This window comes from Scyliorhinus canicula, chromosome 1 (genome assembly GCF_902713615.1).
Source record: "Scyliorhinus canicula chromosome 1, sScyCan1.1, whole genome shotgun sequence".
Taxonomy (NCBI): domain Eukaryota; kingdom Metazoa; phylum Chordata; class Chondrichthyes; order Carcharhiniformes; family Scyliorhinidae; genus Scyliorhinus; species Scyliorhinus canicula.
In genome coordinates, this window is record NC_052146.1 from 257689194 (window position 1) to 257707660 (window position 18467).

Below are 18467 nucleotides of genomic sequence, written 5' to 3' on the forward strand. Positions count from 1 at the left end.
AAGGAAAGTACAGAGTCAGAGCAGGACAGATAGGGAGAGTTCAAGATGACTTAAGGCTTAAAATAGAGAGGGATTTTTTTCTCTCCCTGGTCAACTGCAGATAGTGCTGGGTGGTGAAACATTTAGAATAGGATAAGCGAGGCAGGCGTGGGGAGGTACAGGGAACATAAATCTTGCTGCACTAGTACTTACAGTGTTTACCGATATATACCAAATGCCATTTCTGTTGAAATAGAAACCAGGCTTGCACTGTAGTCACATTTTTCTTCTATTAAGAGGTCTTGGGAATCACTGCATTAACTCTTTACATTCATAGTTTTTTTTCCCTAGTTCATCCAAGATAAAGGTCCAAGACAGCCTTGCTCCGGTCAAGATAATTTTCAGCTTCGAGAAGCCCAAGATTTCTAGTGTCAGTGGTTACATAGGATTATCCATGTCCTGGGTGGCTCAGTGAACACACTCAGGAGCCAATAGCACAATGTTGACAGTGTCATCCTTCAATCAATTTGCTTTAAGTGTAAGGGAGAAAATAAACCTAGGAGAATTTAAAGTACTTTCAAATACCAGGAAGTTCATGACTGTGACCAGTGCTTGGCCCTTAACTTATTTCTGTGTAAGATCAACATGTGGACCTTGATGAAACACAAGACAAAGGAGACACACTAAAGAATATCCTGATCCCTGTACCCAGATTTTATTTGACAGTGCAGAACTGATTTATGGTACATTTGGTGATGATACAGAACTTTAAATTGTAGCCAGCTTCAATACAGCAAGCATTTTAAGCTGTTATATATTTATCTATATGCTATATAGCTATAACTCACAAATGGTGAGTTATTGTAGCATTGTGTTGGTATTATGCCTATTGGTGACACTCTGAAGGTCAAGTTGTGTGACCTGTCAAGTACAGCAAGCCACAACTGTACTGATTAGTACTTCTTCATTGCATTTGATAACCATTGAGTTGAATATCCAAATTCATTGAGCAATGAATGGATGCTCTTCATCTCCCCTTCCTAGCCTTTAAATATTTTGAGAAGTTAGCTGCAATGATACCTTTGCCTTTCTTGCAACCCCATTGATTGAATTTGAAGAGGCAATTCTACTATTTCTGCTCACATGCAACACTGTACCATTATCCATCCTCGCCGTTGCCCATTCTCACATTCTCCTACTCTGCTCCCCATGTTCTTCACTCACCTCTTTCTTTGTCTTCCTTCTTTCTTATTTTCAACCCTCCTCCTCCCTGCCCTGAGTCCACCTTTAACTTTGCTACGCCTGAATACGGAACTTGGTCTTGGCTCCATGGGCTGGATTTTGCCAGGGAAACAGTGGCCCTGGCAGGCAGGAAAACACAGGCAACCTTGCCTTGGCCTTTTTTGGGGAGGCCCGACTGGATTCTGATACACAGGCAGTTATTAGCTGCTATCAGAGCTCCAGTCCCTTTAAGGAAATCTGTCCACTGTTCCATCCCAGCAACAGTTGAGGTGGCCACACATAACTTCACTCACTGTACAAAGTCTGGAGAAACAGCATGTCCATCAACCTCCGAAGATGGTAAGTAGGGTCAGGATCACTGGGGCAAGTCAAGCAGGCCCCACGAGGGTGCAAGGTTTGGCTGATGATGGCAAATGGGGATATTGTCACAGAGGTCCCCATTACCATTGTGCAGGTGCCCTCATAGGAGGAACTCGCCTCCCCCTCCCATCCCCACCCATCTCCTCCACTGCCACCTCCAAGCCCACAGGCAGACCATCAGGGTTTACAAGGTGGTCCCTCCACACAGCAGAGGGATAACCACCCACTGTTAAATGCCAACAGTTATGGGAAGAGGTTCTTAAGTGACAGTTTAATGGCCTCAGTTGGCCTCAGGGCAGGAGGATGGTTCTCCACCATCACTGATAAAATTCTCTGGCTTTGAAAGGCAATAAACATTCCACTGCTACCTCCCTTACCATTTTATAGACCACTCCCCACCTCCCAGTCTGTCCCTGAACACCCCTTAAAATTCAGCCCCATTGAATCACCAATGCTGGATTGTACCTGTGGTACAAAATTTAGTGTTTGGTGGATTAGTACTCGTCTTTATTTTTATTTTAATAATCTTTATTATTGTCACAAGTAGGCTTACATTAACACTGCAATGAAGTTAGTGTGAAAAGCTCGTAGTCGCCACATTCCACCGCCTGTTCGGGTACACAAAGGGAGAATTCAGAATGTCCAAATCACCTAACAGCACTTCTTTTGGGACTTCTGGGAGGAAACCGGAGAACCCGGAGGAAACCCACGCAGACAGGGAGAACGTGCAGACTCCGCACAGACAGTGTCCCAATCAGGAATCGAACCTGGGACCCTGAAGCTGTGAAGCAACAGTGCTAACCACATTGCCCCTTTATGTCCAAAAATGTGCAGGTAACCAGGGGTGTGTATGACACTTAGCTTCCTGAAGTCAATGACCAGCTCCTTAGTTTTGCTGACATTGAGGGAGAGATTGCTGTTGTTACATGACGCCACTAGGTTCTATATCTCCCTCCTGTACTCTGACTCATCGTTGTTCAAGATCAGAAGAAGCACTACGGTCGTGTCATCAGCAAACTTGTAGATGGAGTTGGAACCAAATTTTGCCTCACAGTTGGGTGTGTATAGGGAGTATAGCGGGGGCTAAGCACGCAGCCTTGCAGGGCCCCGGTATTGAGAACTATCATGGAGGAGGTGTTGTTGTTTATCCTTACTGATCATGGTCAACGGGTCAGGAAGTCGAGGATCCAGTTGCAGAGAGAGGAGCCAAGGCCTAGGTTTTGGAGTTTCGATATGAGCTTGGCTGAGATTATGGTGTTGAAGGCAGAACTGCAATCAATGAATAGGTGTCTGACATAGGAGTCCTTGTTGTCAAGATGATCTAGGGATGAGCGTAGGGCCAGGGAGATAGCGTCTGCTGTTGACGGTTTGTGGTGATATGCAGATTGCAGTGGATTAAGGCATTCTGGGAGTATGGAATTGATGTGTCTCATGATCAACCTCTCGAAGCATTTCATAATGATTAATGTCAAGGCCATCGGATGGTACTCATTGAGGCAATTTTCCTGGTTCTTCTTTGACACCGGTATGATGGTGGTGTTCTTGAAGCAGGTGGGAACTTTGGAACGGAGAACAGAGAGGTTGAAGATGTCTGTGAACACACCCTCCAGTTGGTCCGCACAGGATATCAATGCACAACCAGGGACTCTGTCAGGAACCGTTGCATTCTGAGGGTTCACTTTAAAGAAGGCTGATCTGACTTCGGAGGCTGTGATGGTAGGTACGGATGTGACCAAGGCTGCTGGGGCAGTTGACAATGGTTTGTTGGTTTCCTGCTCGAAACAAGCATAGGATGAATTGAGTTTATCGGTGAGGGGTGTGCTGTTGTCGGAGATTCTACTCGGCTTTGCTTTGTAGCCCATTATGTTGTTTAAGCCTTGCCACAACTGACGAGTGTCCGTGATGGTAGCCTGTGACTCTAGCTTTGTCTGGTATTGTCTCTTGGCGTCCCTGATGGTTTGCAGAGGTCGTACCTAAATATCTTGTATAGGTCAGAGTAGCCTGTCTTGAACACCTCAGACCTGGCCTTTAGTAGGGAGTGAATCTCCTGGTTAAACCATGGTTTCTGGTTGGGGAACGCACGTATTACGTTCTTTGGCACTCAATCTTCTACACACTTACTGATGAAGATGTGTCTCATGATCAACCTCTCGAAGCATTTCATAATGATCAATGTCAAGGCCATCGGATGGTACTCATTGAGGCAATTTTCCTGGTTCTTCACTGACACCGGTATGATGGTGGTGTTCTTGAAGCAGGTGGGAACTTTGGAACGGAGAGCGGAGAGGTTGAAGATGTCCGCGAACACACCCGCCAGTTGGTCCGCACAGGATGACGGTGGTGGCATACTCGTTTAGGTTAGCCAGTCCACTGACTCCAAGCAGTCATGTAGGAGCTCTTCCGTTCCATCAGACCAGCATTGCATGACCTTCTTAACCGGAATCTCCCTCTTAAGTTTCTGCTTGTATGGCGGGAGAAGGAGCACGGTCTTGTGGTCCGATTTTCTGAAGTTCGGTTGGGGAATGGATCGATAGGCGCCCTTGGTGTTTGTGTAGCAGTGGTCAAGGATGTTGGGGCCCCTGATGGGACAGGAGATGTGTTGGTGGAATTTTGACAGTACACTCTTGATGTTGACTTGTTTGAAGTTCCCTGCCACGATGAAAAAGGCCTCCGTGTATTCTGTTTCATTGTTATTTATAGCAGTGTACAATTCATCAAGCGCCTTCCTCACTTCCGCTTGGGATATAGTCCACTGTGATGATGGCAGAAGTGCACTCCGGTGGAAGGTAGTACGGGCGGCACTTCACAGTCAGGTATTCAGGTCAGGAGAGCAGTAGTTCACCAGGGTTGCCACATCCGAGCACCAGGAGTAGTTGTTGAGGAGAAAAAACCCTCTACTATTCACTTTGTCCGATGGTGCCATGTGGCCCATCCGGTGTGTGGAGAACCGTCAGGTTGTATGGCACAGTCCAGTTTGAGTCGCTGGCAGCTTCTTCCTGGGTCAGCTTGGGCCGGGTTACATGATCAGTTCCAGTGTTGGTGGTTGGGTCTGGCTGTCCTGCAATCGGGCCTTAGAGTAGGCCTGTTCTGGCCTCCATGTAGATTCTCCTTTCCTCCATCTGCCAGCATGTTGGGTGGACTGGATGGGCCTCTCCGGGTCGAGTCGCGCTGGGTCTCGTGGTCGGGGACCAGGTCGGGCATTCCGGGGCACGGGGTCGCTTCCTAGGCTGGGTGCCCCATGCGCTGGGTCGTTTTCCAGGTCAGGTCGGGTTCATCCTTCAGCGTCAGGCCTCTTCTGCTTCCAGGGCAAGGTTAGGGTAGAGTCACCGGAGGAGTCCTACCGAGTCAGGTCCTGTCGGGTCTTGTGGGCCGGCCCACGTACGTCGGAGGTTCTTCAGTAAGTAACACAAAAGAGAAATGTTCGAGATAATATTAGTGTTAGTATTGAGTTTTAAAAGGTTAGTAATGTTGTAAGAGTTGTAGGAAAACGATCTGTGGGAGGGAGGTCGCAGTCGCCATGCTCCGGTGCCGTCTTGAGCTGCAGCACGCTTTGGGAACTGTGCATGTGTGGTGCGAGTTGGGAACTGCACATGTGCGGTGCACATTGGGAACTGCGCATGTGCAGTGCGCCTTGACAACTGCGTATGTGCGATGCGCCTTGGGAACTGCGTATGTGTGATGCGCCTTGGGAACTGCGCATGTGCGGTGTGCCTTGGGAACTGCGCATGTGCGGTGTGCCTTGGGAACTGCGCATGTGCGGTGTGCTTTGGGAACTGCGTATGTGTGATGCGCCTTGGGAACTGCGCATGTGCGGTGTGCCTTGGGAACTGCGCATGTGCGGTGTGCCTTGGGAACTGCGCATGTGTGGTGCGCCTTAGGAACTGCGCATGTGTGGTGCGCCTTGGGAACTGCGTATGTGCGATGTGCCTTAGGAACTGCGCATGTGCGGTGCGCCTTGGGAACTGCGTATGTGCGGTGCGCCTTGGGAACTGCGTATGTGCGGTGCGCCTTGGGAACTGCGTATGTGCGGTGCGCCTTGGGAACTGCGTATGTGCGGTGCGCCTTGGGAACTGCGTATGTGTGATGCGCCTTGGGAACTGCGTATGTGTGATGCGCCTTGGGAACTGCGTATGTGCGGTGCGCCTTGGGAACTGCGTATGTGCGATGCGCCTTGGGAACTGCGTATGTGTGATGCGCCTTGGGAACTGCGCATGTGCGGTGTGCCTTGGAAACTGTGCATTGCCCAGGAGCCTGGTCGGATTTCCTATTAGTGACGTCTCGTCGGTGCTGAAAAAAATGTGCGGATTTCAAAATTTTTCGGTGTTTGGAATTTCGGATAAGGGATGCTCAGCCTGTAATAATTGAGTCTAGTTTACAAACAGTATTGATGAAAAAGTGTTTCTGACCCCGATGAGGAAAGAGTGAGGGGGTTTAAAGAAATTTCAAGAATAACTACTGAAACAAAGGTAGGGGAGGTGACACTCGGTGGAACACCTTCCAAAGGTCCCTTGATCAAGCACTGAGTACCTTTGAACAAAAGACCCCTGGTGGGAACATAGAAACAAACAAGACTGAGTTTGCTTTTTGTGTTCCTGATTGGCAACAGCCCCACCCGCTGTTGATTGAATACCAGCAACGATAGGACAATACCTTTAAGTGGACAAATGCAATTGGTGGCAGGTTGGGAAGACCTTTCCACCCCAACCCTATTTGTGGCAGAGACAAGAAGACAGTGGAGCCCGCACCAAGCACATTTTGTAGCTGATTAAATGTTCCCTGCCGCTAGACTCATCTTCGTGAGGACATTAATTTCCAGGCATGGTGTCTGCTTAATCTTACTTCTCAGTAAAATAGGACAATCAGTTGCAGACTAATAGCTGGCCCAAAAATACCCACTATAAACAAAATACCCACTAATACTGCTGGACCTTAATTCTCATGCTTGGCCTGCTGAATGTTTGTAATTTGGTAGCTAGGTGCTGCATTACTGCTTGTACACTCTCCGGTGAAGGCTGTGGGAAAGAGATCTGAAACAAAAAACTGAAAACAAGTGAGATATTTGTCTTGCACTTGTCAACAACTGTAGCTATTCCTCCTGTGCGAAGAGTGCGTCAACATTGAGCAATATACAGAGGATGACAGGGGAATATGTTACTCTTCATATTGAGTTATAAATGTCGGGCGAGATTTAACGGACTCACTGTGCCCGACTTGGCGTGACGAGGCCACTGAATCTCATGCGAAAACTCGCCAGATTTCCGATGCTGAAAGCACCTTGCCCTATTTAACAGAGTCTCGCGAGACGTCACATTCTGGATCTCGCCCTCACTGCGCGTGATCCAGATCAACATATTTAAAGTGGCTATTGGTCTCATATAAATACAGGATTTTCCCACCCTCAGGGCCTAACAGCTGCGCCTGAGAATCCTCAATAGGTTGCCATTTCGTACTGGTTTCCACAAACGTGGACCAGTCGTAATGGTACCTACGGCGCTCTCACAGGCTATTAAACACCCCTGGGAGGTCGGGGATAGAGCAGGGTGGCACCCTGGCACACCCTTTCGCATCCGGGCATCTTGGCAGAATCACAGGGGGTCGGCGTGACTCCCCCCCCCGCCGTCCTCCCAATTCACCCGCACCCCCAAAAACCGGCCTGGCGTGAGTCGCGCCACCCACCTCAGAGAATGGCGGGGTCCGACGCGAATCAATGGGTGCCAGGGCCGCCAAAATCTCCGGCTCGCGATGGGCCGAATTCCCGCTCGTTTGTGGCCAGTCCCGCCGGCATAAATCAGAGTAGGTCCCTTACCGGCGGGACCTGGTGGCGCGGGCGGGCTCCGGGGTTCCTGGGGTGTTGCGGGGGGATCTTGCCCCGGGACGTGTCCCCATGGTGGCCTGGCCCGCGGTCGGGGCCCACCAATCCGCGGGCGTGCCTGTGCCGTGGGGACATTCTATTCCTTCCGCATCGGCCATTGTGGTCCTCCACGATGGCCGATGCGGAAGTGAATCCCTGTGCGCATGCGCGGGGATGACGCCAGCATGCGCTGGCGCTCCCGCGCATACGCTGACTTGCACCGGCCGGCGGAGGCCCTTCCGCGCCGGTTTGCGTGGCACAAGGCCCCTATCCCGCCAGCCGGCAGAGCGCCAGCCACTCCCGGGCGGGCCTAGCCCCTGAAGGTGCGAAGGATTCCACACCTTTGGGGCTGCCCGACACCGAAGTGGTTCACTGTCAGGGAATATGTAAGCGCATGGATCCATTGTACTTTGAATCCTTGGCAGAGAGCAGGAGTCCAATCACCAGGAAGTGCCCTAAAGTTGGGGATGCATGCCATGATTCAATTCAATCAAAACTGAGTGAGGCATATCAGCGTTGTGGATTCCCTGAGAAAAGGGTATTGCCTTAATGGGAAAATAAATAAACCCAATAAATAAATAAACTAAAGTCAGAATTGCTGAGCTCGATTTTTGCTCAGTCAGATTGGAAAGTAGAAAGGTAGTTTGATGGGGAAAAGGAACAGGAGCATTCAATTAGACCATGATTGATCTGTACCTCAATTCAATTTATCCATCATTTCTCTATATAGTTCAGTACTGTGACTCAATAAAAAGCATGGTCCTTGACATCAAAATTTCAATTGGCCAGATATTCATTGCATTTTAGTAGAGATCACTCCACATTTCCATTACCCTTTGTGATAAAACTATTCTTTGCATAAGATTTCAATTATTGGCTCAGAATTTCATTCCCTGCTCTACTTTCCTATCAATGCTTTTGCCATTTGATTTGAGGGCCCATTTTACTGAAGGCTTAGATCTCTGACTCCGAGTGCCTCCTAGATTTGATTTGGTTCTGCAAAAAGGTTCCTTTTAATTTTCTTCTGTGCACAAGCCAGCTCCCTGACTGAGTCCTCCTGCCACATCTGGCATCCTATGTTGCAAGAAGTGTTTTGCAATGACCTCATTAAGATGATGCTAGCTATCAGTTTGCCACTCAAGTGATTTACATCAAAGTTCTGAATAGCAAACATCTATCCCATTCTTGGTTAATAGGTATGGGGCGGGTTTCTCCGGTACGCCAGCCATGTTTTCTGGTGCGGGATTCTCCATTCCCGCAGCCGGTCAATGGGGTTTCCCATTGTGGCCACCCCACGCCATTGGAAAACCCGTGGGCGCGGGTGTGCTGCCGGCAGACTGGAGGATCCGGTCAATGGAGAATTCCATTGGTGGTCTTTGATTGACATTGATGTAGTCAGAAAAATTTACCATTCTTGCATTCTTATCCTCAGGTTCTAAAATCTAAAGAACTTTCATCTCCATCCCAGCGGTATATTGACAGTAAAGTAGTACGAACAAGAACAGAAGGAGAATGGCTGTCCTTTGATGTGACTGAGACAGTTAATGAATGGCTGCTCCATCGAGGTAAACTTCTGCAGTTGTATATTTAGAGTGAAATGCTTTTGATTTTGCAAATTGTTTGTTTGAGCTCTGTCTTCAATTGTTCGATATTTTGTGTTTTGCAGACAGGAACCTTGGATTTAAGATAAGTCTACATTGCCCATGTTGCACATTTGTGCCTTCAAGTAATTATATTGTACCAAATAAGAGCGAAGAGCTGGAAGCCAGATTTGCAGGTAATTAATATGACAATTCTTACATTTCACGTAGTCTGATGAAGGGCAAAGGCACTTCCTTTGGCTCTGGATGTCTGTGGTTTCAGCTAAAAGTATCTGTGTTGTAACTCAATGTAAATTTGGTCCTGAGTCTGTCACAGCTTCTTGTCATCTACCTTGGCCATTGTGTGTTTTGCTGGTTGATACCTCAACAATGCTGGCTCTTCAAAAGAAATAGTATCAGTTAAAAATACCTTGGAACAAACCCAATGTCATCTGCTATAATTTTATTATTAGTATAATTTTGAATGAACTTCACAGTAAAATATTCACAATGTGTACTGCAAGAATGTGGCGCAATTAATCACTCAACACCACTGCGTGCAGGACTTGGAAAGAATTGTGTAGTCTCTAACTTGCAAGTAAGAAGATAGCTAATGCGAAAAGTTTAAAAACAATGGGCAGGATTTAATGAGTCCTTTAGCCACATGCGCATATCACATAATGGCCACTAAATATCACAAGAGTCAAAACGGGATTTGTGTCTGCGAGATTTCAGAACACTATCTTCCCGGGCCCTTCTCGATGATCTGATCAGGTTAACGCTCTGGGCATCAGGGATTCCCTTCATTGACCACCAGATGAGGTTCATGTGTGCCCATTTTCTAGGGAGCATGCATGAGATCTACATTTTTGGGAAATTGCAAATACCTAGAATTTTCATGGATGTCTCGCTGGAGACAAGGGATATCCCCTGAGGTCTCTGCTGATGGCTCCAGTGCGGAGGCCTGAGACTGTAGCAAAGCCCCAATATGATGAGGCTCACAGTGCCACCCGGTCTGTGATAGAACGGTGCATCAGCCTCCTCGAGAGGCACTTCCACTGTCTCGACAGGTCTGGTGGGGCCCTTTAATACTGTTCCCAGCACATCTCCTGCATTGTGGTGGTCTTGTATAACCCTGCTCAACAGCGGGGTGGCAAACTTACTGATGAAGACCTGGAGGAATGTCATGTTTCTTCACATGAGGAGGACATCCTGGTGGGAGTAGAGGAATAGGTTGATGAGGAGCCAGAGGATGGGAGGCCACGCAAGGTTGAATGCTCGCTTGGGCAGAAGGGCTAGGGAAGGCTTTATCACTTCCTGCTTCATGCAGTACGTTGTCCGACAACAAGCTCCCCCCTTGCCCTCGCCCCCACACTGCTGTGACCCCTCACAACCATAGGATGAGGGTTGCAGAAATCTTAGTTATCAGGGTGCTGGGGCTGAGGAGTCCTTACGTGCCTGCTGCCTAGTCATTGCCGGAGAATGATGATGACTCATAGTGTAGAATGGCCTGCTAGTCCTTAAGTCTGACTCCTGTCTGTTTGCTGCCAGAATGCTGACTCTCTGGCTCATGAGCTAGTGAGGTATGGCTCTAGATTCCTTTGTCCCTTAGCACTAATAGGAGTATTAGGGGTGAGGGTCTTTGGTCACAGGTTCATGCCAGAATCCTATTACAATTAATGAAACATTGTCTATGAGAGTGCCTCACTATTTGCCGAACATTGAGGGCCTGTGAGAAGATCTTTGTCCAGATGTGGGGAAGCGCTATGACACTGGGAGGAGGGTTAACAAAAGTGAGGCCTTAAGGTTGTGAAGACCAATAAAATTTAATACAGTGAAATGTGCAGATGTTACAGGTGATAAAGACCCAACTATCTGTGCTTAACTTCAGCCATGCCCACACTGTGCTTCTACAATTCCCTACACTTGCAAACCTTCCCACTACATCTTGATGTATTCCAAGGATGCATATCAGAGGTGGAGACAGCCTGCTACCTCCCACACCCTGTTGCCTGATACGCCCTTGGCGGGCATCCTCTGGTGGGCCGGAACCTGGAGGGCCGCGGCACTTTTGGGTGACACTGGTTTTGTTGCATTAACCTGTTGTGCTCATTGCGCCTGAGTTGCGGCAATCTCAGGAACAGGGGATTGAGATGGGCTGGTGTTTCTCAAGGTCACCTGGGTGGATGGCCCTGGGATGTGCTCCAGTGAACCCTCCTCACTCCGGTGCTCCTGGGCCCCTGGGTTACTCAATGGGATGGAGGGACAGCTGGAGTGAGCCTCATCTCATCTGCTGCTGCCAGTCCAGGAGGCCTGCCAGCATCTGCACCATGGTTTTGAACCTCTCAGCCATGGTCATCAGGGACTGAGCCATACTTTGGATCTGACCCCTTGCCCCAGGTTTTCCACTGCAGACACCATCCTTATAGTGTTGACCTGCGTGCTACGCATTGACAACAACATTTGTGACAGAAGGCTTTGGGACTCCTTCATTCGGGAATGCAGTCACAGGAGTGTTGTTGGCATCCCTTCAAGGTATTCCCGGCTCTGCCTTTACATCTCCAGCAACTGAGGGACGAATGTGTCCAGAGGCAAGTCATCTACCTGGGCACAGCTGTGTTCTGGAATCTAGCAAACCTCTGACTGTCTGATTCATGGGACTCTCCTGTCTCCCCTTGATGTACAGTAGAAGCTGTGTTGTGCTCACAAGAAAGTGACCCTGAAGCCTGCCTGCTCAGTTTGCCTACCGAAGTGTGCATCCCTGTGATGGTGAATGGTGCAGGTGAAAGCTGTGACGCTTAATCCGTGATCTCCTTCAAGGTTTCCTCCAAGGTGATGTCAAGGGTGGGTGGGGCGACACTGTTGGTAGACAGGCTTGGCTCTACAGTTGATTTTCCTGCAAAGCAGGGGACTTCGTTTTGGTGCATGGCCTGGTCAAGGTTTTGGACCACAAAGAACTCACCTGAGACTAGTTATCTGGATGAAGGTGCAATGGCTCTTCACTTTTCTGTCACTGGTCAACCTCGCTGTCAGTGCAGGCCCACTGCTGCTCCTTCCCTGCGAGCTCCACCACCCTCTCCTCTTAGGGAGTCAGGATCTTCAGCTCGGGCATCCCATTGCTCATTTTCTCACTTAAGGCAGTTATGGATGATCTTCTCCTGCAGGAAAACAAATGGGAATTATGTGAGCTGGTTGCCTGGTGAGTCAAATGTCGATGACACCTGGCATGTGTGGCCACTGAGGGCAGCACGGTGGCACAGTGGTTAGCATTGCTGCCTATGGCGCTGAGGACCCGGGTTCGAATCCCGGCCCTGGGTCACTGTCCATGAGGAGTTTGCACATTCTCCCCGTGTCTGCGTGGGTTTCACCCCCACAACCCAACAGAGGTGCAGGATAGGTGGATTGGCCATGTTAAATTGCCCCTCAATTGGAAAAAATAATTGGGTACTCTAAATTTATTTAAAAAAAATGTGTGGCCACTGCAACTAAGCAGGGAGGGGACGGAATTTTCCAAAGAAAATGGCAAAGCGTTGGGTTCTGACTGAAAACAGACATATATCTCCCCAGAAAGACAACCGGGTTTTCACTTCAATGTTCTTTGTCAAAAAAAAGTCTTCTTTTGAGAGTTCGCGGGCATTACAAGATTTGCGCCCACGGTGAACGGGCCCAGAAAACCCTGGGCCAGATGTTCCGATGAGAAGTGCAGTGATGGGGTGTGGGGGGGGGGGGGGGGGGGGGAGTTTGGGAATACTGCTGGGAAGTCGGTTGCTGGGGCCCTACGAGGTGGTGGCATGGGTCAGGCAGGTGACTTTCTGGGGATGACAGAAGGTTGAAGTGCAGAAAGGAGACTGGGAGCACTTACCCTTGCTGAGTAGATCATTCATCTTTTTCCTGCACTGCACACCTGTCTTCTTGCTGGCACTGGCCAGGGTTGCCACCGTCTCCCAGGTGGGATTTGTCATCTGGCTGGAGGATCTTCAGCCAGCCCGAGGGCATATGTAGCCCGCCTCTCGGCCACAGCATCCAGCAAATAGCTGAGTGCCCCCTCTAAATCTAGGAGCAGGTCTCCTCACTTCCAACCTCCTGGCCTGAATGGGAGCAAGCACTATGGAAACATTTAAATGCAGCACCCCTTCATTGAAGTGCTCAGATGACCCCGGGGCAACCAATCAGGCGCTTCATGCCTCAGGTGTGGCGCTTATCACGTGGCGGGGGGGTTAAATCTTTTCAAAGTGCCTGAAAATTGTGTCCCGGGTCACTCCGCCAGGGCCGACGGGAATCACATCTATTTTCTCGCTGAAAATTACATTTTGCCATATTTTGGGAAAATTATGCCAATGTCTGAAGACCCAGATCATGATACATCACTCACCACTTATACCATACCAAATTGAGCCTACCTTTTTGTTGGGTGGTGAGGTGTTGGGAGAAAGCAGCAGCTGTGTTCTTTACAGACATTCATTAAAATTGTTTAGATTTCTTAAAGGAAAAGGATCATGTTTGAATAATGCATCCAAGACTTTTCTAATCATGTACTGATCAGTCAGGGTCCGTGGAGGGAACTCTTTTGACATCAAAAATAAATGGCCTCAATATTTACATAGATTTTGAAACAGATCATTTGTACAGCCAAGAATTTTTATAAAGTTCTCCAAATATTTTCCTTGTGGCTGCTTTGGGATGAGGACATTCATTCTCGAATGTCAGCGACAACTACTTCTTAAAACAAGAAATAGATAATTACTGTAAAAATATTTTTCCATTTTGTGACAGTGGGGTCAGAGTTTCATGTTAATGGGGATGACTTGTCTGACTAGTGAGTTTACTGCTGTTGTTCTAATATGGCTTTTTTCTTTGATAAACAATTATTGTCCAACTGTTGATAACATAAGTGCTCCAACAAAGCCAAACCAATGAATCAAACGTGCTATTTAATAGCAGTGAGAAAATGGTAACAAAAGTGGACTCGTGCCAAAGCAGCATTTGTAGAATAGTGCTTTGATATTCTTATATTTAAAAAAAGCTAAATGCCAGAATATAAACTCATTAACATTTTACTTGTTCGATGTCCATATTGAGGCGAAGCTGTTTTTAAACTTATGAGTGCTTTTTAAAAACTCCATTTTATTGACTTAACCTCTCCCTACCGCTTCTAGGGCCGACATTGGAATTCAGGATTTTGAGCAGCACTGCATTTAGTACAGTGCTACAGTAACGTACGTTACAATTGCTGGAAAAATGGATCTTGCTACTGGAAACAGTAAGCATTCCAGAGATTCCTTAAGTTAACAGACCTTAGTTAGGTCATATTTATAGAATTTCACAGTAATGTTACATTGAATCTTTTAAGTTCTCGCAATCAAATAAAGCATTTCAGTAACCAGGGATAATACTTAAACCCAAGTGAAAACTTAAGAGACTTGAACTAAAACATTTCAGTGGCTTTAATTAGTGCAACCAATTATTGAAATGATTTCCACAGCAGTGCCTAAAAGGGAGTCTTGAGGCAGGCCTGAAGGAGAGCTGAAGAAATTAGCGATGACCCTTTCAGCTCAGGTTCAGTACATTTTATGCTCCTTGCTTTGGTGCTGGCTGTGTTGGCACTCTTTTTGAGAATTGTTTCATTAATGTCAATTTTTACCCATTTAAGGCCCCTCAAATTTGGGGTGATTAATCCTCTTAAGAAAATAAAGCTTTATGTCCACACAAACTCAATGGGGCCGATTTTCTTCGCTGCCCTTTTCTCAGGCACATGGCAGTGTGTGGTAATTGGTGAGATGACCTTACCTCTGGTGCAGGCCCATCCGTGACAGCATTATGTACCAGGAAACAGGAGCTGAAATAATAATGTAGCTGCAAAATTAATCGCTGACGTTTGGAACTTCCTTTGGCAAACAACAGCCAAAGGACCTTCAGAACTGAAAATCCAATTTAATAAAAGGTAGGCTACTTGCCTTTTTGTCCAATTTTACCTAGCTGCTTGGCACCCTCAGAAAGACTTTAAGGTTCAAGATCCATCATCAACTTTTTGGGGTGCCAGTGGAAATGGGTGCCCTTAAGGGACAGGATCTTCGTCCACCTCATTACCTTGCAAATGCTGGGTCTGCACCTATGTTGCCAACTTTGGGTCGACAGCTTGGATGTCACCTCAGGGCAATGCTCATTTTATTTTATGCAAATTCAAAAGAAAGCAAATAATAATAAACTATTGCCGATTGGATTCAAGCGGATAATCTGCAGTCTCCAAATAAGTCTGATTTTTGTCGCTTTCGTCTGGGATAAATCTTGCTCTTGAAGGGATACTGTGACAGTAACTTTGGCCTCAGCAATTCTAATTTCAGGGGCTGAGGCGGGGGTGGAGGGAGCATCCTCAATTTTGGCATATGATAGCAAATATTGTGGAACTACGATGTTGTGGCCATTACAGAGACATGGATTTCACAGGGGCAGGAATGGTTGTTAGATGTTCTGGGGTTTAGATGTTTTCAGAAGAATAGGGAAGGAGGTAAAAGAGGATGGGGAATGACATTGTTAATTAGGGAATGCACCACAGCTGCAGAAAAGGAGGTAGTTGAGGAGGGTTTGTCTACTGAGTCAGTATGGGTGGAAGTCAGAAACAAGAAAGGAGCAGTCACTTTATTGAGAGTTTTCTATAACCCCCCAATAGCAGCAGAGAGGTAGAGGAACAGATTGGGTGGCAGATCTTGGAAAAGTACAGAAGTAACAGTTATTGTCATGGGTGACTTCAACTTCCCTAATATTGACTGGAACCTCCTTAGTGCAAATGGTTTGGATGGAGCAGATTTTGTCAGGTGTGTACAGGAAGGATTCCTGACTCAATTTGTAGAGAGGCCGACTACGGCGGAGGCCATATTGGACTTGGTGCTCGGCAACAAACCAGGCCAGGTGTCAGATATCTCGGTGGGAGAGCATTTTGGTGACAGTGACCACAACTCCTTGACCTTTACCATAGTCATGGAGAGGGATAGGATCACACAGCATGGAAAGGTATTTAATTGGGGGAGGGGAATTTATACTGCTATTAGCCAGGAGCTGAGGAGCATAAAGTGGGAACAATTGTCCTTGGGGAAATGCACAACAGTAATGTGGAGATTGTTTAAGGAGCACTTGCTGCGGGTTTTGAATAGTTTTGTCCCACTGAGACGGGGAAGGGATGGTAAGGTGAAGGAGCCTTGGATGACAAGAGAAGTGTAGCATCCAGTCAAGAAAAGAAGGAAGCTTACGTAAGGTTGACTAAGCAAGGATCTGACTTGGCTCTAGAGGGTTACAAGCTAGCCAGGAAGGAACTCAAAAATAGACTGAGGAGAGCTAGAAGGGGGCATGAAAATTCCCTGGCAGGAAGGATTAGGGAAAACCCCAAAGCGTTCTACACTTATGTGAGAAATAAGAGGATGATCTGAGTGAGAGTAAGGCTGATCAGGGATAGTGGAGGGAACGTGTACGTAGAGTCTGAGGACATGAGGGAGGCACTAAATGAATATTTTGCTTCAGTATTCACTGGAGAGAGGGATCTTGTTGCTCATGAGAACAGTGTGAACCAGGTTAATAGACTCAAACAAGTTGATATTAAGAAGGAGGATGTGCTGAAAATTTTGAAAAGCATCAAGACAGATAAGTCCACTGGGCCTGACGGGATATACCCAAGGTTACTACGGGAAGCGAGGGAGGAGATTGCTGCGCCGTTGGCGATGATCTTTGCGTCCACACTCTCCACTGGAGTTGTACCGGATGATTGGAGGGAGGCGAATGTTGTTCCCCTGTTCAAGGAAGGGAATAGGGAAATCCCTGAGAAATACAGACCCATCAGTCTTACGTCTGTGGTGAGCAAAATATTGGAAAGGATTCTGAGAGCTAGGATTTATGATTATTTAGAAAAACATAGTTTGATTAAAGACAGCCAGCATGGCTTTGTGAGGGGCAGGTCATGCCTCACAAGCCTCATTGAATTATTTGAGGATGTGACGAGACACATTGATGAAGGTTGGGTAGTGGATGTGGTGTATATGGATTTCTGTAAGGCATTTGATAAGGTTCCCCATGGTAAACTCATTCAGAAAGTTAGGGGACATGGGATACAGGGAAATTTGGCTGTCTGGATACAGAATTGGCTGGCCGAAAGAAACAGCAAGTGGTAGTGGATGGAAAGTATTCCGCCTGGAGGTCGGTGACCAGCGGTGTCCCGCAAGGATCTGTTCTGGGACCTCTGCTCTTTGTGGTTTTTATAAATGACATGGATGAGGAAGTGAAAGGGTGGGTTAGTAAGTTTGCCGATGACACGAAGGTTAGAGGAGTTGTAGATAGTTTTGAGGGTTGTTGCAGGTTACAGCAGGACATTGACAGGATGCAGAGCTGGGCTGAGAAGTGGCCAATGGAGTTCAACCTTGATAAATGTGAAGTGATTCATTTTGGAAGGTCGAATTTGAATGCTGAATGCAGGGTTAAATGTTGCTTTATCTGGCCACAAGCTGAAATATCTCTTCTGTACAAACATAGTGGAGATGTCAGGCTGGATTCTCCGATCCTGCGGCTATGCCTGCAGCATCTGGTCTTAAAACCAGAAAGTCGGCACCGCCCCTGCACCGATCCTCTGTCCGGTGGGGGGGGATAGCAGCCGCATAGCATAAAGCCCCTTGGTTTACCTGTGGATATGGCCAGAGAATGGCCGGGTCCGTGGCCGCGCATGTGCACGGTGGCGGCAGTGGCGTGCAACATTGCGCCGGCCGCACACGGACCCGGCCTGCCAAAAACTGCCCCCTTTAAGCAGCCTCGCCACCCCTTGACCACCGCCCCATCAGTGCCCCCGCCAAAGCCCCCTCTGCCAGTGGAATGGCACCCGCCTGACTGACGGCGCTGGACTACGGTCCGCAGCCACCACGTGAGATCCCTGAACGGTGTGAGCACACGTGTCCCAAGCCATCGGGGACTTGGCCCATTGGGGGTGGAGCATCAGGGGAAGGCCTCAGTTGACGTCCTGAGGCCGTCCATACAGCATGCGGCATATCCCACGAGTACGCCTTTTTTGAGGGGCCGGATCATCGCTAAAACGGCGCCTCCCCCGATTCCGGAGTAAACGGGGATTCTCCGGCCGATCGCCAAACGCAATTTCGGCACCGGCAATCGGAGGATCCAGCCCTTCATTTTCTGCCTCCATACTGCATTTATTTAAGAAACTGAGGCAGAAGGCCCACTTGCCAAGGTTGGCAGTGGGTTGGGAAGCCAATAATTCATGAAGTGGGCTTTGTTATAGCTTTGCCATTCCATAAGAATCCTGCTTACAGGTTTTCAATGAATTTGAGCAGCCAGGCAGGATGATGATCTGCGCTTGACTGTTTAAACTTCATTATTGAATGGGACCTGGACAGGCATTAGAATGGATCCATTCCACAACTGTCAGGCCAGAGACAGCAGCTGGACAGAGGGAGTTTCAACACCGG

The 18467-nt window shown here is 47.9% G+C and overlaps 1 protein-coding gene across 1 annotated transcript in view; it reads left to right on the top strand.

Moving 5' to 3' along the window:
* tgfb2 (transforming growth factor, beta 2) overlaps window positions 1–18467 on the top strand; it is a 92758-nt gene that overhangs the window by 63330 nt on the left and 10961 nt on the right. Inside the window, exons 4-5 of the mRNA XM_038811894.1 lie at window positions 8865–8997; window positions 9099–9209. Coding sequence (XP_038667822.1) covers window positions 8865–8997; window positions 9099–9209 — 244 coding nt within the window. The remainder of the gene's footprint in view (window positions 1–8864; window positions 8998–9098; window positions 9210–18467) is intronic.